The following is a 23813-nucleotide window of genomic DNA, read 5'->3' as shown; positions in this document are numbered from 1 at the left end:
TCTGTCTTGAACATTTTATAAGTTATCATTATGGAGAAACTCAAAGACATTTTTCCTTTTGGAATCTGTCTATTGCACCCATAAATTGTTGACTCCTCCTACTCTCAAAACTCTTGACATTTCCCAGACCATCACATGAATGTCTCAAAAAGACATTTAACAGACCATCTGTGCTGTAACACACTAACACACCTGCACTATATTCCATTAACAAACTTTACGAAGCCCGTAGCAACTTTATTTCTCTTCTTCAATAAGGTCTCTTCAGTCCCATTAACTTAAAACAGTCAGTTTCATAATAAACACATCACCGAAAATGACAGAGTGTATCTATAACAAAACATTTCCAAACAAAGAGTAATAAGTTTAAAGCTGTACATATACACATGTGTTTTAATAGCTTTTTTTTTCTTAAAACTTTTCAACTCAAAATGGGTCACACTATAAAAAAAAGAAAAGAAAAAAAGGACCTTCCCTCCCTGCTCCTGTCAGACCAGTGAAGTTCAGACCTGGGACATTTAAAGCTTAAATAAGGTCATCTTGTCCTTTCTGTATAGTTTTAGTCTGTCAAGTAGTTTTTTTTTTTGTTTTTTTTTTTTTTTTTTTGCTAGAAAAAAAAATGTTTGTAATAAAAAGAAAACTGAAGGAACAGTTTTAATGTAACACTAAAACTGAAGGAAAGAACATTCTAGAAACATTGTATTTGAGTGTGTGGGTGAAATAGAAAGGTAGAATATATATATCATGTCATACTTTATTATGGTATCAAATTAATTAAATTTAATACAAGTAATATCAGAGTTATATTTTATATTGTACATATAAGACACTGGAGAGTGTGACTAATAAAACTACCAAGAATAAAACAGTGATATACAGTATCACTTACACATGCAATTCCCTGTAAACTGCATTCTGCAATTTCCTCTCCCAACCTGCAAGAATGATAAATCAACAGAAACAGATTCACTACATAAGCATAAACAAGCTGACAAGTCCATATTTGCATTCATCATTTTTTGCATCCCATATATAATATGCAATTCCACAAAAATAAGAAGTATGACGTTTCTGAAGTCTCATGTGACAGCTTTGAATGACAGAAATAAATAACATTTCTATATGGCTGTTATATTTTATGTGGTGAACATATGATTTTCTTTAAAAAATATAAAATAAATAAATCTTACATTTTAGTGAAAGATATTCAATGACGGCTTGTTTTCATTTTAAATGTTTTTAAAAGCTAATTTTAATGTTTTACAAAGCTTTGGGATAATTACCACAATTTAAAATGACTCTATTCTAACTTAATACACTTTAAAGCAAACATTAGCCAAAAGTCAATGATTCAGTATATCAGGATAATGAGCATGCACAGCTTAGATTGTGGGGACATTTAAAAATACATTGTAAAACTTATTACTTAAACTTTTAGAGAGGGCGATGCGGTAAGAAGGTCACTGGTTCGATCCTTGGCTGGGTCAGTTGGCGTTTCTGTGTGGAGTTTGCATGTTCTCCCTGCGTTCGTGTGGGTTTCCTCCGGGTGCTCCGGTTTCCCCAACAGTCCAAAAACATGTGGTATAGGTGAATTGGGTAGGCTAAATTGGCCGTAGTGTATGTGTATGAATGCTTCCCAGAGATGGGTTGCAGCTCGAAGGGCATTCGCTGCGTAAATCATATGCTAGATAAGTTGGAGGTTCACTCTGATGTGGCAACCTCAGATTAATAAAGGGACTAAGCCGAAAAGAAAATTAATAAATGAACTTTTAGAGTTTAATATTTTTATTAAATAGGTGGTCCAGAATATAATTTTAAGGCTTGGTTATGTTTATAAGATGCAAAGCAATGTGTGCTTGTGTTTCACTTGAAGGAAATCACAATATTTTTTTTAAAAATCTCACTTTTATTATTTACAGCTACTCAGCTAACATGAAAATGGCTTACATATTTCCTCTGAAAGGCCCGCCCTCAAGTGACTCTGATTGGTCGTGTGTCATAAAGGGCTGCGATTCGCGGATCGGCTTCACGTCACGCCCGTATAAGCACTGTTGTGTTAATAGTCAGTCAACGTCATGCCCGCTCTCTAACATCTGACAAGTGTCTGTAACGAGTGAAAATGGGGTGCGGCTTTTTAAGAGAGATCGCCATTGTGTGTGTGTGTGTGTGTGTGTGTGTGTGTGTACTGTCTGTAGACGAGTGTAACATGAGAAATGCATGTGCACGGGACATTTATTTTTTATTTTCTCTGATGCTCGGATTAAGTTATTGTTCTGTAATATACAGTGACATTGTTGACAAAAAAATAAAGCACAAGATGTGGGATGCGACCTGTCTGAGCCTTGATTGATTTTTCTGCTGCTACACGGGTTAGGTGAGCTCTCCTATATTTTTTAACTCAACGCGATACACAACGTCTTTCACATATATCTGGAATAAGCAGGTGTAAGTAATATGAATAGTTCACATATCATTTGCGAGTTCATTATCTGAGATATAAAACGCATGGAAAAGCTGCCTATAGAGAGACACGCACACGCTGGTGAAGAGTGTGTGTGCGTGTGTTTACAGCTGTTTACATCATTTCCCGTTGTTTACATCTTCGCTACAGCATACCGTTAAGGCTAGACATTGTATATGTCATGATCAATTTTAACAAATAAAAACTCACAGGCGCCATCTTCTGCTTGTTGGAGCAGCTCCTTCTTTGAGGAGATTTTAACCGAATCCAGCACTGAACTGGGAGAGATTCTGGAAGCTGTGTTTTGTCAAATTATGCTTGCATGAACATACACCTTTAACTCTTTGGTTATGTTAATTTCTTAGTAATGTCTAATAATAATACAATAAACTGATTATATATATCGTATAAATTATTATTTTTTAAATTAATCAGATTACAAAAGTCAAATTATTTAAAGTCATTTAAAAATTTATCACAATAAGAAAATTTAATACCACCATAAACCTATCTTTGGTGACACATGATCCTTCAGAAATCATATTTATCATCTAATATATGTTGATTTTACACTCAAGAAACATGTTAACAACAGCTGTGCTGGCTAATATTATAAGTATATGGTTATATTTATAGAAGAGAATTTATATGGATTAGAATTATTTTATTTTAAAAAACGTAAATAGTCTTTACATCAGTGTAATAAATGGAATACTTAATTGGATATGAATAATTAATGTGTTACATTTATACAATTATATTTAAACATGGGTTTTAAAATATTTTAAAGAATTTATTTAATTAAATAATTTCAGTAATTTCATACCTGATGCCTTTAACACTCTTCTGACATCGTCTTTCAGTGTTTCAAGTTTAATTTCGGGTTTGTGCAGACATTCCTATGAAAAAAGACACAACTCTTAAACGCCACAAAATAGCAAAAGCAATCTGACAGGCAGACATAACGTTACAGTATCTGCTGCAGTGACCGTTTATCGTGTTGCACACTCTGCGGTCCGTTAGCTGTAGCTACTCACTTTAGCCTGTTTCTCCAGCTGAGAGTGTAAATGCGTGCCTTTGAGCCTCTGAACAATCTGCGTTATAGAGACGGAAAGCTCTGTGCTATCGTCCATCATTGTCGCAAGCTTTTTATGTGATGTCAATGTGACTGTGTGTTATCATCGGTTAGCGATGCAGAATCTCAGGATGAAGAACCGTCTCCAGGCAAATAACAACAAACCCTCCGGGAAACACTGTGCTCAAAACAAGGTTCCGACACAGACCTTTATTTACTTTAATAATAAGAGTGCCTATGATGGACACTTAAAATTTAAGGTTCTACAAAATTAGTACAAAGATTTTTTTATTTTATTTTATATTTATTTTTCTTTCGTACATGTTTAGAACTGGATTTACATTACATAGTTACTTCAGGTGACAAAGTAGTTTGTGTGTAAAACGTGATTCTTGTTTTACGCAAAACACTGATGACATATGTAAAATTGATTTTAAAAAATGGCCAAAATAACAAAAGGCGCAATGTTTTCAGACATGTTTATTATTTTAGACAACTAAATACCAATGTTAGAACTTGACAAGAATTATGAAATTAACATTTGGTGTAACATTTTGTTGTTGAAAAATTGTCATTTTGCACAGAAACAAATGCTGTAAATTATATTATTTTGAAGATTTGTAGGAAATATTATCATATATTTGTATAATAAAACAAATATTACTATTTTACTCAAACGCATATAGGCTATCTTTAGTCAAGTAAAGCCAAAAAACTTTTAAAGTGTTCTTTTTTTTTCAATTACTTCAAATGTTTATGAAGTTATTCCTGAATTACTAGGTAATCATTCATTCATTTTCTTTTCAGCTTAGTCCGGTTATTAGTCTGGGGTTGCCACAGCAGAATGAACCGCCAACTTATCCAGCATATGTTTTACGTAGGGGACATGTTTTACTCATCCACACTCATACACTACGGACGATTTAGCTTACCCAATTCACCTATAGCACATATTTTTGGACTTGGGAAAACCGGAGCACCCGGAGGAAACCCACACGAACAAGGGGAGAGCATGCAAACTCAACACAGAAACGCCAACTGACCCTGCCAAGGCTCAAACCAGCGACCTTCTTGCTGTGAGGCGATTGTTCTAAAATGTAAATTTATATGTTCTCCTATTGCTTATTTATTTATTTATTTACACGTATTTCTAATTTATTTGTAATTTATTTATATTTATAATTTTTATTTATTTAATTATTTATTATTTATCTTTTTGCAGCTATTTAATAATGTACTGTAGGTATGATGAGTGACCAGCTTGAAAATATAATTATTCATTCATTCATTTTGTTTTCGGCTTAGTCCCTTTTATTAATCAGGGGTCGCCACAGCGGAATGAACCGCCAACTTATCCAGCTATTTTTACGCAACGGATGCCCTTCCAGCCACACACATACATACGCACATATATAGGGAAGGGATCGGGACCTCAAGTCTTGGATCATCGTAAGCACCTCTATGCTATGGATCAAAACACTAATTCCTAGGCTACTGACACCAACAGCCTTTGCATTTTTAATGAAAAGGGTATATGAGGTATGTATCTGTATTAAAAAAAAAGGAATGGAAAAAAATATATAGGAAAGAAAAAAGTTCTTAACTTGTGCAAGTATAGACATAGACATGACATGCCGGAAAACAATTTGAAAAATATGTTTTCTTTTTGCAGGAATGCTGATAATGTTTACTGTGCACCAATATATCTTACAGCAGCTATGAATTAAATTTTTTGGCCAGTGCTGGAGGTTTCTGAGTTAACAAAGCCTGTGTGTGGTCTACTTCAAACAACTTACCTAAAAGCCTTTTATGTTTTTACAGAGTTGTATAGTATTGCTAAAGGTCATAAATCGTTGTTCAGTGTTATAGTAAAAGGAGTCTTTTCAAACTATTAAAACACGTTTTATAAACAATCTCCTTTTTAACTAATTAACTAGTCATTCAAAACATTAGTTAGGAGCATGTGTAGCAGACACTGGTGATGTTCACAGCTTCATCCATACATCCATCCATTAATCTGACCGTTGAAAATTCTATTCAATTTTGGACAATATTTGGAAATTCACAATACACAATATAGGCAGTATATTTCACTTTTTTACATTGTGAATTCAGTCTCTACAGAAATAAACTAATCAACTACTTCACATTGCTGTCAAACATTGCAATTTGACAAGCAGTTGAGCTGCATGCATAAGGGTCTAATGTTCCTTGTATTATACAAATCAAATTTGCAGGACTGGGCAGTTAACAATGTCGTCTGTAAAGTTCAAGTGGTCATCAAGTACAACTCCAAGATTTCGGCTTGTCCTGCGAGGTTGTGCACTGCAAAAAAAAAAAAAAAAAAAAAAAGAGAGAGAGAGAGAGAGAGAGAGAGAGAGAGAGAGAGAGAGAGAGAGAGAGAGAGAGAGAGAAAGTATTTTAAGTAAATACTGTATTTTACTTTTTATCTTTTCTTAGTACTGTATCTTAGCTTAGTTTTTATTTAGTTTCCAGTCCAAATATCTCAAAACATTGTCTTGTTTTTAGAATAATATGTAAAAAAAAAAAAAAAAAAAATCTGCCAGTAAACAAAATAAACTTATTTCAATGTGAGCACAAGTTTATTGCATCTTTGCTCCTAAAGGACTATACTCTTTATTTGATGCTGTTTTTGTACCAAATCATAATTACTATCAGCTGGTGACATCACGTTTCAAATCCCATCATTAATTAACTACGTTTTCTTGATTACTAGCCCTAAACAGCTCCTGCCTAACATTTTTGGAATGTGTTGCTGGTCTGAATGACAGGAAAGGATGTATATTTACAAATGAAATGAAGTTCACCTGACAAAACTTACAATATTTTGTGTCCATATTGTCAGCAAATGAAATACAAGTCAAAGTAAATTTGGAAATCACTACTTTCTTTCTTTTTTTTTCCATACTGTCCCAACATTTTTTGGTTTGAGGTAGTTCATTGAAAAGCTTTTTAAGATTAATATTATGTATTTACAACATATAAATACAATCATGTGCAAGTTGAGTTCACTGTACTAAAATGGCCTCCACAGTCAGTAGAACTCAATCCAATAGAGCACCTTTGGGATGTGGAATGGGAGATTGGAATCATGGATGTGCAGCCAACAAATCTGCAGCAACTGCGTGATACTACCAATATTGAGCAAAATCTCTGAGGAATATTTCCAGTACCTTGTTGAATCTATGCCACAAAGAATTAAGGCAGTTCTGAAAGCAAAAGGGGGTCCAACTCGGTACTAGTAAAGTGTACCTAATAGTAAGTGTACAGTATTATGGCTCTATTTTGGTAAGAAATATTACTTTAGCCCTTGCATAGCGTAGGGTACTTATATATATTTTAATTCATTTTTTTTTTTTTGTAAAAAAATAATAGATTTAACACAATAATAATAAAATGAGATAATTATTATTTTACTGTTTATTACTATTTATTATTATTCATTATTAACTTGTCCAATAAATTATTTTATTAAACAACAGTTTTACAACAGCAAAAAAAAAAAAAAAATGGTTTACAAAATGTCAGGGGTGTGCCATATTCAGAGAAGGTGTCTGAGAAAGTGAAGGCGGAGTCTAGCTGCGGATCTGTTGAAGACAGAAATTATCAACTGCATTACTTCACATCACAACTCTCTGTCAGGAACAGCTGGTTATATTCATTCTGGATGTAGACTACTTTTAAAGTACCCATTTTCTTTGATGTTTTTTTCTTCTCATTATTACATCTCAAAACGTATAATTTTTTTTTTATCTTGGCTGTATTAATTATGATTTAAAATGAATGTGTTTTAATATACAGCGCACAGCTCAGCATTGAGGCGTTATGGCTCAAATGTTGCTGTTCTTTTACCTGCAAGAGATGCAGATAAATTCATTTGGATAGGTATTAACTGCGAAGCAAAGTGGGAAGTCATCAGAACCAACAAACAGACATGGAGACATTTACAATTCAAGATATGCTCGTTAATTCCACTGATATTTATAAAATATTATGTGGGCTTGGAATCGGGAATTTGTCGGAGTGCAAAAACGAGAGCACCCCCAGCCCGTCTGAACCAAAAGGTAAGACATTTTAAAATTGTAGAATTTAACTTTAGGATATTAACAATTGTTTGTTTGTCTTTAGTGGAGATTCACATTTTAGGTTTTTCTTTTTTATTGTGTTGAAGTCTATCTGCGTGCGTTAAGACAAGTTTCATCTTGTTGCGCATTAGTTTGTGCAAATATTCAGAAGACACAGTTTGCTTTTTATAACTTGTGTAATATGATATTGACTGTGTCGTGTGTCAGATATGAACCAGACGGTGCGGATCGTGCTTTATGCGCTGATCTTCATCCTGAGCTTCCTCGGGAACAGCCTCATCATCGCTGTTCTGCTGAGGAACCGGCGCATGCGGACGGTGACCAATCTGTTCCTGCTGTCTCTGGCCGTCAGTGACCTGATGCTCTGTGTTTTTTGTATGCCATTCACCCTCATCCCAAACCTTATGAAGGACTTTATCTTCGGCAGTGGCATGTGCAAAGTGGCAACCTACTTCATGGGTGAGTCCATTTAAACTTACACAAAGAATGACGTTTGCTGTTTGATCAAACTACTTATTTTAATTCAGCCGAAAGATCACAAGTCTTGAGTTTTTTGAACAACTTACGTGTTTTATGTTTAATACACTTCAATTTGTAAAAAAAACTAATAAGTTCATTTATTCATGTTGTCCGATTGTGGACCTTTTTAGTTCACTTTTAAGTATTTGCTGTTTCTTCTTCATTAAATATGGTTATTTTAGCTAAATATAAAGTTTTGTTCAAATAATTTTAGTTTAAAAACTTGATGTCTAAAAATTACAATAGTTCTGAAATTAAAATTGTTCATTCATATATAAATAATAATGCAACACTCCAAAAAATGACTTGCTAATTGTTCAAACTACTTATTTCAAACGAGTTAAAAAAAAAAAAAAATCTTCAGTTGTTTTTGGATCAACCACTGTAAAAATGCAGGGTTCCACACAATTTATTCATGTTGTTTCAACACAAATTCACTTACTTAATGTAACATTTTTATTCATCAAATAGTATTTTTCAGAAATGGTTTTTGTTTGTTATCTGTGTCATTAAATGCCTACCTAAGAAGTTGCTCAAGTTTTATTTAAGTAAAAATAACCAACAAACAGTAAACAAAGAATGTGAAGATTAAATTCCAGCAGATTATTACATAAATAAAATCTCAAACAAAAGCTGTAAATACGATTTGAATTAATAATAAATATATATTATATTATAAATCTATGGGTTTCCCCATATATATATATATATATATATATATATATATATATATATATATATATATATATATATATATATATATATATATATATATATATACACACACACACACAGACACACACACACACACACACACACACACACACATATATATATTTTATACAATAATAGGTTCACTATGCTTCAGCTTAGTACCTGATTTATCAGGTGTCACCAAAAGCGAAACAAACCACCAATTACTCTGTCATAGGTTTTAGGCGATAAATGCCCTTCTAACCACAATAACACTTTGACACACACACACACGCACGTACACACTTATTCACTATGGTGAATTTAGTTTACCCAGATCGTAAAATACTATAATAGGCTGGACAAATGAAGGAGCAGTATCAACAGATATTAAGCAGACAGTCTACTGATACTCAAATAGACCATCAAAATAAAGTGTTACCCTGATTATTTACTTATGTTTAATATTTTAATATAGTTTAATATAGTTTTCCCTCAACATACACAGTTTGAAAATAGAAAATATATTATTGACTACATTGTCATTTTCTGCAAATAAATGCTGTAAATTATAATATACTTATTTGATTATCTGAAATAACACATCAACAATAACACATTATCAGTAGTTTATAAAACAAAACACACACATGAACATTTTACTCAAGACATGACAGACTGAAAACAGCTCTTGAATTGGTCTCTTATAGTTAAATACTGTTAATGGTATGGACATCAAAAACACATCTGTGTAGGCGATTGTAACTAGCCTATAGTTAGTCTGGCAGAAAATAACAGCATGGTACTTTTTTGTGTACACAGAATATTCACTGATTTGATGAGCGACTTTGTTGCTTAAAATACATTTGATAACATTATATTCAAATTATCTTTATATCTATAATGCTTTTTACGATGTAGATTGTGTCAAAGCAGCTTAACAGATTAAGCTCTATTAAATTGAAAATGCCTCCGTCCAGTTTTCACAGTTAAAGTTCAATTAAGTTCAGCCCAGTGCAATGTAAATGTCTCCATTTTCATGTTATATGTCCAGCTATTTCAGCTGCTTTATTTCCATTCTTTGTATTATTATTATTATTATTATTACTAAAAGCACAGACCTCATTTAATTAGTACTAAATGCATTTAATTTAATTATATTGTAAGCCTCAGCTGTAGAGGCATTGAGATGTGCAATCTATTGCAAGACACATACATTTTGAAATCATATTTACGACTTGTTGAATCATGTGCGGCAAGCCAAGTTAGTTGCACACTTCCAGATGTTGCGACCGTTCAGTGTAAACAATGAAGTAATGAGACAAAGCTACTGTGCGATATCTCTCTGTCTGATGCTTCAGCATGTTTTATGTGTTTGTTTCGTGCTCTTCTGTAATACTTGCTCATGATAAAGCTGACTTCATTTACGTTGTCTGTTGTTATTACCGCATGGGTATGTTAACATTCAGAACGATCTGGAGCTGCTGTCTTAATAGATGCAAAGCATTAAACCGTCAACAGCCGTTAACTTTGAGAACACTTCGTACTTTTGTTATCAGAGCTTACAGTTAGCTTGTTATGAAGATTTCCTGTCTGTTTTCATTTCGTAGTTCTTGTTGTTTATAGAATCACATACAGTTGAAGTCTGATTAGCCCTCCTGTACATTTTTTGTTATTTTAAAAATATTTCACAAGTGCTGTTTAACAGACAAGATTTTCTCAACACATTTTCGAACATCGTAAATTTAATAATTAATTTCTAATTACTAAATTATTTTGTCTTTGCCATGATGACAGAACATAATATTTTTCTAGTTATTTTGCTGTATACTACACACACAAAAAGTTAAATTACTATGTCATTCTGTGTCTCTGACATTCTGACACTGTTATTTAAAAAATATATATATTTTACATTGGATTAAGTGAAAAATTATGCTTTCTTGTTTTATCCTGCCCATTCAATTTGCCTTGAAGTAAAAAAATAAAGCCCTAGGTAACTTTTAAAAAAAACTTTTTCTTAAAGTTGTATTTTTACTTTTAACACTCAGAAAAAAATGGTTGTACCAAAGAAGGTACTGTACAAACCCTTGTCACTGGGGCAGTACCTTTTTATGGAATAGAATTTTACCTTAAGACAAAGAAAAAAAATTGTACCATTGCAGTTTGTACCTTTAAGGAAATGTTTTTTTTTTTTTTTTTTTGGGGTGGACACTAAAATGTACCTTTGGCATTTTAAAACATGATGCAATATTGTACCTTTATCAAAGGTACAAATCTGATCCATGTAGGTACCACTACAGTGACAAAAAACTTTGTACCTAATAGCGTCAAATGTGTTCCTTCAAAATTATTTAAAGGCATTTTGCTTTATCCAAAATGTGTCAATTTATTTTCAGTAAATATAAAACATCAAGGCGAGGCAGTGGCGCAGTAGGTAGTGCTGTCGCCTCACAGCAAGAAGGTCGCTGGGTCGAACCTCGGCTCAGTTGGCGTTTCTGTGTGAAGTTTGCATGTTTTCCCTGCTTTCGCGTGGGTTTCCTCCGGGTGCTCCGGTTTCCCCCACAGTCCAAAGACATGTGGGATAGGTGAACTGGTAGGCTAAAATGTCCGTAGTGTATGAGTGTTTGTGTGGGTGTTTCCCAGAGATGGGTTGCGGCTGGTAGGGCATCCGCTGCGTAAAAACTTGCTGGATAAGTTGGTGGTTCATTCCGCTGTGGCGACCCCAGATTATTAAAGGGACTAAGCCGACAAGAAAATGAATGAATGAATAAACCATCAAATACATTTTTAAACAATGTTTTCAAAAAAGGTACCTTTAGAGTAAATGCACCTTTTCCATTTACATTAACGAATAAAAAATAATTGAACATAAATCAAATCTATTTTTGTATTAGAGATCTTAATAATTTTACTAATACTTTTAAATGATGATTCATGTTTTATTATGGAAATTACTTATAAAATCACTTTGCCTTTTCAGTCATTTATTTTCATAGATATTGTAAATAAAGAAGGAGTTGTTCAACACTTTTGTACCTTTTTTTTATGAGAAACATTGTGTATACTTCCATTTCAGTTATATCATAAAAGGTACAGAACAGTATTAGGTCTTTTCTGTACCATATAAGGTACAACATTTACAAAGGTACAAAACTGTTCCTTAAGAAACATTATTTTTACCTTTTTTTCTGAGACTGTAGCAACTTTTTTCTGAGACTGTAGCAACCCATCTGTAGGGAACATACATACACTCATTCACACACATAAACTAAGGACAATTTTAGCTTACCCAAATTACCTGTACCACATCTTTGGACTAGTGGGGGAAACTGAAGCAGCCCACGTGGAGAAACCTACGCGAACACGGGAAGAACATATAAACATCACACAGAAATGCCTTGATCCAGTGACCTTCTTGCTGTGAGGCGACAGCTTCCGTAGATAGTTTAGCTCATTATTGAAAGTAAAATAACTAGCTATAGCATAGTCTAACATTATATGTAATTATTAGTTTAACCCAAAGTACAACTCTACTTGGTATTTGATTTTAAGTCAAACCAAATTAGATTAATGTATTTATTGTCTATAAAAACAATATTTTACCTTTGATTCAATGTATTTTTTTCCTTGGGCATATTAATAATTGTTTTATTAATATTGTATTATAGTTTTCACTTTCAAAAAAGTCAAAACTATCATTTGAGGGAAATTGATCCATTTAGCTGTAACAAATTACAGTAATGTTGAAAAAAAAATATTTATATAGTCTGGGCAGCAAGGTGGCTCAGTGGTTAGCACTGTCACCTCACAGGAAGAAGGTCACTGGATTGAGTCCCGGCTGGGTGTTTGTGTGGGTTTCCTTCGAGTGTTCTGGTTTCCCTCACAAGTCCAAACACATGCGCTATAGGTGAATTGGGTAAACTAAATTGGCCGTAGTGTGTAAGTTTGTGTGTGATTGTAAGAGTGTATGGGTGTTTCCCAATACTGGGTTGCGGCTGGAAGGGCATTTGCTGGAATAGTTGGCGGTTAATTCCACTATGGCAACCTCTGATAATCAGGGACTAAGCGAAAGAATGAATGAATGAATAAATTAATGAATGTTTACTGTCAATATAGTAAACAATGTTTTACTTATTGTGAATGTATTTTTTTCTTGACCATAATAAATATATATTTTAACTAGGTTTAATTAAATTATTATGTATAAACCAAAGTTAAATTATACTTTGAGAAAACAAAAAAAATTGCTGTGACAATTACATTTATTTTTAAAGTTGGTTCAAAGTTTAATTTTTTATCCAGTGTAGTATTCAGCCTAAAGTGCATTTTAAAAGCTTAATGGGTTAACTAGGGAGAGCTAGGTTAATTGGGCAAATTGAACAACAGCGATTTATATTTAATATTAAGAGTGCTAATAGTATAGCTCTTAAATTTTATTTTAAATTCCTTATATTGCAGCCAAACTAAAAGAAACACTTTCTCCAGAATATATATAATATAGGAAATATTGTGAAAATGTCCTTGCTCCTTTAAACATCACTTTGTAAAAATTTAAAACAGAATTTGAAAACAAATGTAATTTCAATTTGCTATACTCTATATCAGGGGTGCTCAGTCCTGTTCCTGAGAGCTACCTTCTTGCAGATTTCAGTTGCTACCCATATCAAACACACCTGAACCAATTAATTAGGACCTGAACACCACTTGATAATTACAGGCAGGTGTGTTTGATATGGGTAGCAACTGAAATCTGCAGGAAGGTAGATCTCCAGGAACAGGATTGATCACCCCTGCTCTATATCATACCTCTGAGACTTATTTCTGCATGTGCAACTGAGATGTGTGTGTTCTAACACACAGGTATTTCGGTGAGCGTATCCACATTGAACCTCGTGGCCATTTCTCTGGAGCGCTACAGTGCCATCTGCAACCCGTTGAAATCCCGTGCCTGGCAGACTAAGTCTCACGCTGTAAAAGTCATCTCTGCCACCTGGGTGGTGTCGTTTCTGCTCATGCTGCCTTATCCCATAGGCAGCACCCTTGTGCCTTTCATACGCAGTAACAACAGCACTGGCAACATGTGCCGCTTGGTTTGGCCCAGTGATGTCATGCAGACCTGGTAAGTTTTCAGTTCATTTCTGATATTATTATTAAAGAAGAGGGAGTTAATCTAAAATTTCTGACTTCATGTAGCCTTGTGTTGTTGCTGACCTATATGCTGCTATGTTTTCAGCAGCAGCTAATAATATAAATTATTTACACTGTGTAAATAGTGATAGAAACTGTTTGCAGTAAGTATAAGTGTAAATAGAGATAGATAATATTCACACAGGGTGTAAATAGAAGTAATATTAAATACTGTTTATACTAATGGCAAAACATCTCAGCAGTGGTGGGTGGAGTTACTGAGAAATGCCTTCGCTGAAAAGATTCTTCTTGTTTTGCATTTGTTGTAAATAGATACTATACCTGTTTTGTGTAGAACACTCTTTTTTAAATCAGTAATCATTTGGAGGTTTAAAAGCAATAATAGCAGTTCAATTTTGATTTGCTTTAATTTGATTTACGAACAAAAATATCATACATAAAATATCTTTAACAAACAATACATTTCAACATGGTCGAAAATGGAGTGGATGAAGCACAAGCCTATAGTTTTCCCACCCCATTAGCACATACATCATTCGTCAATTACTTAAACTTATTTCTTCTTTTACTTATCTCCTCTTTTTACATGAGACATATTTGATGCTTTTGGCATCTTTGACATATTATATGTTTGATTCTATTTGTACCTTTACATTTTTTAACATACACTCAAAAAAACATAGAACTGCAAATAGCCATTAATTAAAAATTCATCATACCTTTCTCATTTTATCTTTTTTATCTTTTTTCAATCACTTCCGTCATTATTTATATATATATATATAAATATATATACACACACACACACACACACACACACACACACACACACACACACACACACACACACACACACACACACACACAACTTTTTAAATTGATTAATATCCTGACATTGTTTGAGAATGTTTTAGACGGTTCCATAATTTCACCCTACAGACATAAACAAACTTCTTTTAAAAGTTGTCCTTGTTTTCAACCTCCTAAAATTCTGTTCTTCTCTCAGATTATATCCCCCTTGTCTTTCTTCCAAAAACTTTTGTATTAATTTCTGAAGTAATGTATTCCCAGCTTTAATAATAAATTATGCTGTTTTAAATTTACCCATTTTAGTGAACTTAAGTATCTTCAATTTTAAAAATAAAGGTTTTGTATGCTTCAAATACTCCACATCTTTTATCAGTGTAATTACTTTTTCCTTCATTGTACATACGGATCATAATTTAGATTTGTATGTATCCCCCCAAATTTCAACACAATAACTCGTATATGGCAACACAAGTGTGTTTTTTATTACATACATTGATTTAATGTCCAGGATAAATCTTACTTCATATAATATTGCTACAGTTTTTACTCTTTTTGATATCACATTATTTATTTGCGGTTTCCAACTAATTTTATGATTCAACACAACACCAAGAAACTTGCATTTACTCTTTCTATAACTTTATTATTTATTTACATAATCAATTTGTAAATCTATGTTATGACTACTTTTTAATTTCCCAAATAACATATCCTTTGTTTTACTTATATTTAATGACAATTTATTTAAGTCAAACCCCAATTTCAATTTATTGAGTTCTGTTTTAATCAACATAATACATTTTGGTAAATTCTCAGAACAAAATATACTTGTATCATCTGCAAATAAAACAAAATTAAACAACTCTGATATCTCACACATATCATTAATGTAAATTATAAACAATATTGGACCTAAAACTGATCCTTGTGGTATGCCACAATGTACATTTAGGTATGAAGATATATGATTGCCAATTTCCACCAACTGTTGCCTATGTTTTATATAACTGCTTATCCAGTCCAAGGCTACTCCTCTAATACCTTTCTAATTTATTTACCAATATATTATGATTTATTGTATCAAATGCCTTCTTTAAATCTATAAAAAACTCCAACTCCTTACTCCTTTTTATCTATTTTATTAATAGTTTCCTCAATAATTTCTATTAATGCCAGAGATGTTGATCTATTTTTTTCCTGAACCTAAATTGGTCATCAGTTAAAAGGTTATGTGTTTCTATGAAATTATTATGCCTTTCAACAAAAGGTTTTTCTAAAATTTTGAAAACTGGTGTAGTATAGAAACTGGCCTATAATTTGTAAAATATTGTTTATCTACATTTTATAAAATGGAATTATCTTTTGTTTGATATGTTTGTCTACATTGGATGGAAAAAAAGTAAACCTAAAACATTAATGTTCTTAAATTTTAGTTCAAATTTCAGTTGTTAACTATAGGGGGCTTAATGACTTGCACATCAATATTATTGTATTAAAGTCTACAATCGACAACAAACTAATTCCAATCATTCAGTTGCTATTATTTTTTGTGCAGTTTTATTATCTCAGTTTAATTATAAAATTGAAATATTATAATTTACACAAATACACTAATAATAATAATAATATGTGCTTGATCTTAGAGCTAGACAAAGATTAATTGCCAAAATAAAAGTTTGTTTCTACATAATATATGCGTGTTGAGATATATATTAGGGATGTAACGGTATTGTAAATACCGTCATACCGTAATAGCAATTTTTTTCTATATTACCGTAGTCGCATGAATCGGTAAAACTATAGGTCTTCTGAGAAAATTTGGCCAGGCAAATGAAGCGAACGGGAGGTAGCGGAAACTACAATTCCAATCAGCCCAGGCGTGGCCATCCTCCTTTGCGGTCTGTTGTCGCTACAGATCCAGTAATGCGGAAATGGAGTGTGCTGCTAGTAGCGGGGATGAAAAAGACCTGGAAATGATAGAACCTAAAGCGGGTTTTAAATTGGATGTGTGGAAGCATTTCGGTTTCTTTCTAAAAAGATACGAGAAAGGAGAAAAGGTGACGGACAAAAAAAAAAAAACGGTATGCAGGCACTGCCAGACTGTGGTGAAATACAAGTTGGGGAATACGACTAATAACAGTCATGGGGACTGTAGAAACACAGTACACTGTTCAGATTGATGCAGACATTGACTTGTACCGCAAAGAGACCTCTATCTCACTCATGGCTTGTCCTCTCAAGTAGGGGAAAGACAATGCACAACGTTACCCACTGCTATCAACATGGGCCAAGTCATATCTCTGTCCCAGAAGCCTCAGTCCCAAATGAGAGGGTTTTTTTCTGTTGCAGGGGACATTGTAAGTGCCCAGAGAGACCAGCTTTTACCAGATTATATTTATATAATAATTTTCCTTAAAACCCATCTCTATCTAAGTGAGTGAGTTATTAAATGTTGAATGTGATGAGTTTTCAACAATACTAAATTGAAACTTTATTTTTTTACATGGTTTAATAATTTTTTGTTATTAAAATTGAAGTTCCTGTTTCAAAGCTTACAGATAGATGGCTAATTTGTATGTCATTGACACTTTTGGCACTTTTTTGGAGTATTTTCATTAGTTTTGTTTTTCCTGTAAATAATTCAATAAATACCGTACCGTGCCATTCATACTGAGGTATTACAGTACCGTGAAATTCTAATACCGTTACATCCCTAATATATATATGTATATTAGGGGTGTCACAATTTCGATTTTTAATCGAAATCGATCGAAATTTATGCTCAACTTCGATTATCGAATCAAAAAATAGAATCGTCGATGCTGCCACGCCCCCATGTCACGTTAGCTTGGCTTGCCAAGCGGGAAAAAAACATGCTTGTTGAAGTGCTTGTTAAACTGCAGACGCAGGAGACCCGTCGACAGAGCTTAAACCCTCTCCTCTTTCAATGAAGTCGCCGGTGTGGAAGTATTTTGGATTTCCAGTTAGTCATGTTGACAACGTTCGTGTTGTCGACAAAAAAAAAACACAGTTTGCAAGCTCTGCTATGAACGTATTACGGTTGGGATGATAGACGATGGGCGCAACGCGATCCTCCGCCCCGCACCCGTTGCAAATCCGCTCGCGAAAAATACACACTCAGGCCCTGTTTACACTAATATGTCTTTGTTTTTAAATGGCAATTTAGAACGACAACGATCCACATCCACACTGGCGTGTAGCATTTCTGAGCAGCCCTCCTTCCTCACTACCGCTGAAAACGCACATCACGTGACCACACACACTTATTCACACACAGACGCACACACATTGTCATGTGCTCGAGACAGCGGGTCAAGGCAGTCAGCGAGTCAGACTGTTTCCATCTTTTACTTTTACACAAGTACTCATTTTAGCGAACACCTCAGATACTGTTGGCTGGTTTCTGTTGGTTGTGCATCTTTTTTACCGACGCCATTATGACGACACAGATCATTGCCTATTCACGAGTCCCGCAGAAAAACGTGATTGACAGGTTGTAACTATGTGTGTAACTTACCTTTATTCATTTACTGTATGATTTGTTTATTGGTAAAACAAAGACCATGCAAGTCAGGTAGTTTAAATGGTAGGCTACTAATAATTAATTTGTTATTATTTAATTAATTATTCATAATCAAAAAATCGAATCGAATCGTGATTTTAGAATCGAAAATGTAATAGAATCGAGGATTTGGAGGATCGTGACACCCTTTATATATATATATATATATATATATATATATATATATATATATATACACACACACACACACACACACACACACAGTTGAAGTCAGAATTATTAGCCCCCTTTTAATTTATTTTTTTTCTTTTTTTTTTTTTTACAAATGCCCCAAATGATGTTTAACAGAGCAAGTATGTGGGGGGAAAAAAGTGTCTTGAAAAATATCTAGTGAAATGTTATTTACTGTCTTCATGGCAAAGATAAAATAAATCAGTTTTTAGAAATGAGTTATTAATCTTTTAATCTTAGTCCTAGAAATCTTCTCTCTTTTAAACAGAAAAAGAGAAATTGGGGAAAAATAAACAGGGGGGCTAATAATTCAGGGGGGTTAATAATTCTGATTGCAACTATATATACATATCCAAAATGTTCGGATTAAAATGGAGTGAGGGAATCATCTTAAATGATTTGACTATGATGGAAAGTCTTAAAGGGATAGTTCAGCTAAAATGGAAAACGTACTCATTATTTACTCACCCTCAAACGGTTGCAAACCTTTATCAGTTTCCTTTTTTCTTTCTGCTAAACACAAAAGAAAAATGATATGAGAGTCAGTGTTTTCCATCATTTTTCAAAGTGTCTTCTTTTGTGTTTAAAAGTAGAAAGATTTGGATGAGTAAATGACTAAGGATGAGTAAATGATGACAGAATTTTCAGTTTTAGGTGAACTATCCCTTCAATGTTGCTTTTTTTAGCTAAAAATACAAATATTCCTGTACACATTTCAGATCTGTACTGTCAGCTAAGCTCTGATCTTGTGGCTGACTCCTTTGCATTCATTTTTGAAGGTATATTTTCCTGTTGCTGACACTCTTTCTTGTGCCTGGGATCATAATGATGACAGCTTATGGCCTCACCTCACTTGAACTCTACAGGGGAATCAGATTTGAAATGACTAACAGGAAGTCAAACAGAGGTATGGACAAAATATCAAGGATTTTATCAGCTTAATATTTCTGTTGTGAAATTATTCTATAAATAGAGCTGTTTCAAATTTTATATTTAATATAATATAATTAATATAATTCGTAACATTTTGATTTAGTGGCTAATTCATATAAATTTGTACAATCTCATTAGTATAATTTAGTATCCTCCAACAACGGTTGGGTGTAGGGGTGTTGTTTAGTAAACTTTATAATGAGATCTGGGGTGCGTTTCCCAAAACAATGACATCACTTGCGGCTGAACTATCATAGTACGATGCATCGTTTGGGAAAAAATTGATGTAGTGGCTTGTGTTTCCCAAAACTAGTTGTTCTGTCGCAGATCCATTGTTTATACCACATTAGTTAAAATGTAAAACCTCCATAATGATGCTCTAAACGTGGTGGAGTTACCAAGTTCTTCAGAGAAAAAACCCTTCATTTCTTGATTAATATTAATTGAAATATATGTCAGGTAAAACATATTGCTGATGTTTACTTTACAAATATTTTTGACAACAAGCCATATTTAATCTAAAACATAAAACCACTTAGCTAACACTTATTCTAACCTATACAGTATACTGTATGAATCATACTAATCATTAATGGTGGTAATGTGCAGTAGGCTATTTATTTAAAAAAATTCTAATTAATAATGATAATAATAACAATAATTCATATTGTTGTTGTTATTATTATTATTATTATTATTGTTTATTTGTTTTTTATTTATTGTAAAAAAAAGTCATCCTTTGCAATTTGACATATGCAAATCATTGCAGAAAAGGCCCTTGACATATACAGATACCTAATGAATAACCTACTGTAAATTAAAAGCATTAACGTATGCTATATATTTATTTTTTCACAAGCTTTAGAGACGTAACGTGAATTCCGCTTTTAAATAATAGGTCACTTAAAGGTTTCGTTATGAGCCACGGTTGTGTTCAAATTGTCATAAATATTTTCAAAGTTCACTACGAAGAAAACGCTATTGTCAAACTGATCGTTGAAACAGAACTGTAATAATACTTTAAAAGTAAATTAAGAGGGATGACTTTCACGCTTTTGTTTTTAAATCATTTCCAGTTTAAATGTTGCAATGTTCTAAATGAATAGGGCATAGAGGGAATTACATGAAAAAGAACACAACCAGGAACTCTGCTTCTAGCAACAGCTCTAGAGGTTTTTTTTATTTTATTTTATTGAATGCTTGAAAAACAACAAATGTCATCAACCAAACAACAACAATCCAGAGGTTATCAGTCATTTAGTCCAAGACGACTGCCAAGTCCTTCATCAAAGTCCTTATTCGTTTTGCTGTTAAGTTTGTTGATCCCTCTTTGGATTTAAAATGCATTTTTATTTCAATTTGAAATTTAGAAATAAAAAAGGTTTACACTTACAAAGCTTGCTCTTGTGAATATGAAATTTGGCCAACAAAAAAATAAGGTTCATGAAATGAGTATTATTTTCCTTTTCGCATTCATTTACAGCTCTAAAGGTTTAGTTGCAGTCGTACAATTTTGCTACACAGTTTGCGAATGTTCGATGGAGTGATGGATTTGGGAAACAATGGTTTTCAGAAATGCACCCCAGGCTGGTTCAACAGAATAAAAAAAAACCAAACAAACTGCAATTGATTGAAATAGGGGCGTCACGGTGGTGCAGTGGGTAGCACGATCGCCTCAAAGCAAGAAGGTCACTGGTTTGAGCCCTGGCTGGGTCAGTTGGCATTGCTGTGTGGAGGTTACATGATCTCCCCGTGTTTGCGTGGGTTTCCTCGGAGTACTCCGGTTTCCCCCACAGTCCAAACACATGCGCTACAGGTGAATTGGGTAAGCTAAATTGTCCATAGTTTATGTGTGTGAATGCAAGAGTGTATAGGTGTTTCACAGTGATGAGTTCCACTGTGTAAAACATATGCTGGATAAGTTGGCAGTTCATTCCACAGTAGTGACCCCTGATTAATAAAGGGACTAAGCCGAAAAGAAAATGAATGAAAGAATGAATGAATGAATAAATTAATGTTTGAAATAGTTGCTTTACAACCAGACCAGAAATGTATAAACGCAACCTTTTACAACTGTACATCAATGTCAGAGATGGTAGAGAAAGCTGCTTTAGTGTTACAACCACTCAGCTCTGTTTTGAGCAATAAAAATACAATTTCATCCACATTTTTACTCACTAGAGAAAGAATACGGCACTTCCAGTCTGAAAAATGGTGACAGCGATGGCTGCTACTTCCAACCATCTAAGAAGAAGCGCAGCGAGCCGGTGATGCCCAGCCACCCCAAATCCAAACTGAGAAGAGTTTGCAGCAACAGCCCCACAGCAAACCTCATGGCCAAGAAGCGGGTCATTCGCATGCTACTGGTAATCGTGGGGCTGTTCTTCCTCTGCTGGACGCCTGTCTTCGTGGTTAATGCCTGGCGAGCTTTTGACAGACGCTCAGCAGACAGTCTCCTATCAGGAGCGCCAATATCCTTTATCCACCTGCTGTCCTACACCTCCGCCTGCGTCAACCCCATAGTTTACTGCTTTATGAACAAACGCTTCAGACAAGGCATTCTGTCCACATTCTCGTGCTGTAGGGGTGATGTGGATGAGTTCAGCAGAAGCAGCACCCGGCGCAGTGCCAGAGGAGCTGGAGGTTTGGGAACGCTGTTTAAAGGAGCTGGACAGACTGATGGTAATACGCAGACCTCAGGAACACTTACCAAGCTCACCGACACCAGTGTCCGTGGTTCAGCACAAGCATAGATGACAGTGTGAAATATGAAGGGTAAGAACCCAACACCAAGTTTATCTCGGGTGAAGGCTGAGGAGTTTGATACCATTGGTATATAGTAAAATGAATGATAAGTTCTCTGGCTGCTATGTGAAGGGAGACTTGTTTTACTGGTGATGAATGAGATCACGAACACACAGACAAATAGCTGTGAAACTGACTGAATTTAGTGCTTCGTTTAGTACGTTACAACATTAAATAAACAGCGGCAGCAAATGGAACAAGACTGTTGCGTGCAGGTCTCATCACGGCTTTAACTTATAAATGTTGGGCTTCACATATGGCAAGACTGAATAAGCCCTAAACATGATTTGTTCCTTTGGTTTTCTGACTCAGTTAGAAAGTTAAGTGTTGCATTGCTTTTCTTTTTTGGTATTTTTCATTTTTGTGTGTGTCAAAGCAATTGTTTTAATATATATATATACACATTCACCAGCCATTTTATTAGGAACACCATCTAGTACCCGGAGTGGTCTTCTGCTGCTGTAGGCCATCCGCCTCAAGGTTGGACGTAGTGTATTCAGAGATGCTCTTCTACAGACCTCGGTTGTAACTAGTGGTTATTTGAGCTACTGTTGCCTTTATCAGCTGGAACCAGTCTGGCCATTCTACTCTGACCTCTGGCATCAACAAGGCATATGCGCCCACAGAACTGCCGCTTATGGATATTTTATCTTTTTTAGACCATTCTCTGTAAACTCTAGAAATAGTTGTGTGTGAAAATCCCAGTAGATCAGCAGTTTCTGAAATACTCAGACCAGCCCGTCTGGCACAAACAACCATGCCACAATCAAAGTCATTTAAATCACCTTTCTTCTGCATTTGGATGCTCGGTTTGAACACCAGTAGATCGTCTTGAGCATGTCTACATGCATAAATGCATTGAGTTACTGCCTTGCCTTAACAGTTGAGCAGTTGAAAAGGTGTACCTAATAAAGTGGCCGGTGAATGCATATTTGTTTGTTTCTTTCTAATAGTTTTAACAACAGTATCATTCAAAAGTTTGCAGTTGAGTTAATTATTCACCCAAGCTGTACCAAAAGGGTGCATATTGGTATTACGCTGAAAAAGTAAACCTTTTGAAAAGGTATTGGCTCAGTGACAACTTTTTTTCTGAGAGTACACTACCTATCAAAAAGTCTTGTCATCTATCTAAGTTTTAGGAACAACGAATAATAACTGGACTTCTAGTTGATCATTTGGTATCTGAAGTGTCCTATATGAAAATCAAAGGCCTCTAGATTACACTTATTGGACCTAAATAAAATATGATCATGCCTTAATTTTGGATGATTTCATTAGGACAGTAAGGTCTGACTTTGCTTAGACCAGTGCTCACCAAACTTGTTCCTGGAGGACCGGTGTCCTGCAGATTTTACCTCCAACCCTAATCAAACACACCTGAACAAGCTAATCAAGGTCTTACTGGGTATACTTGAAGCATTCAGGCAGGTGTGTTGAGGCAAGTTGGAGCTAAACCCTGCAGGGACACCGGCCCTCCAAGACAGA

The 23813-nt window shown here is 34.3% G+C and overlaps 3 protein-coding genes across 4 annotated transcripts in view; 1 reads left to right on the top strand and 2 right to left on the bottom strand.

Annotated features, from left to right (window-relative positions):
* tbc1d19 (TBC1 domain family, member 19) overlaps window positions 1–3644 on the bottom strand; it is a 64199-nt gene extending 60555 nt beyond the window's left edge. The window contains 3 exon segments of the mRNA NM_200491.1: window positions 890–935; window positions 3288–3360; window positions 3499–3644. Of these exon segments, the coding sequence (NP_956785.1) occupies window positions 890–935; window positions 3288–3360; window positions 3499–3597 (218 nt within the window). The 5' untranslated portion in view covers window positions 3598–3644.
* The window catches only part of stim2b (stromal interaction molecule 2b), an 860843-nt gene that overhangs the window by 188020 nt on the left and 649010 nt on the right, over window positions 1–23813 (bottom strand). The window lies entirely within an intron of this gene.
* Window positions 7191–23318, top strand: cckar (cholecystokinin A receptor). The gene is made up of 5 exons (XM_692401.9): window positions 7191–7621; window positions 7850–8101; window positions 13718–13976; window positions 19370–19497; window positions 21705–23318. Exons 1-5 carry the CDS (start codon window positions 7492–7494, stop codon window positions 22274–22276), a joined length of 1341 nt encoding a protein of 446 aa, XP_697493.2. The 5' UTR covers window positions 7191–7491; the 3' UTR covers window positions 22277–23318.

Source organism: Danio rerio, chromosome 7, assembly GCF_049306965.1.
Source record: "Danio rerio strain Tuebingen ecotype United States chromosome 7, GRCz12tu, whole genome shotgun sequence".
NCBI classification, from domain to species: domain Eukaryota; kingdom Metazoa; phylum Chordata; class Actinopteri; order Cypriniformes; family Danionidae; genus Danio; species Danio rerio.
This window is presented reverse-complemented; position numbering and strand designations above follow the sequence as displayed.

Excerpts from the sequence above, each read along its gene's own strand:
- cckar (XM_692401.9), top strand. The coding sequence starts at position 7,492 with ATGGAGACATTTACAATTCAAGATATGCTCGTTAATTCCACTGATATT. Across the intron at positions 8,102-13,717 it reads AGTGGCAACCTACTTCATGG|GTATTTCGGTGAGCGTATCC; the intron begins GTGAGTCCATTT and ends TCTAACACACAG. Across the intron at positions 19,498-21,704 it reads TAACAGGAAGTCAAACAGAG|AGAAAGAATACGGCACTTCC; the intron begins GTATGGACAAAA and ends TTTACTCACTAG.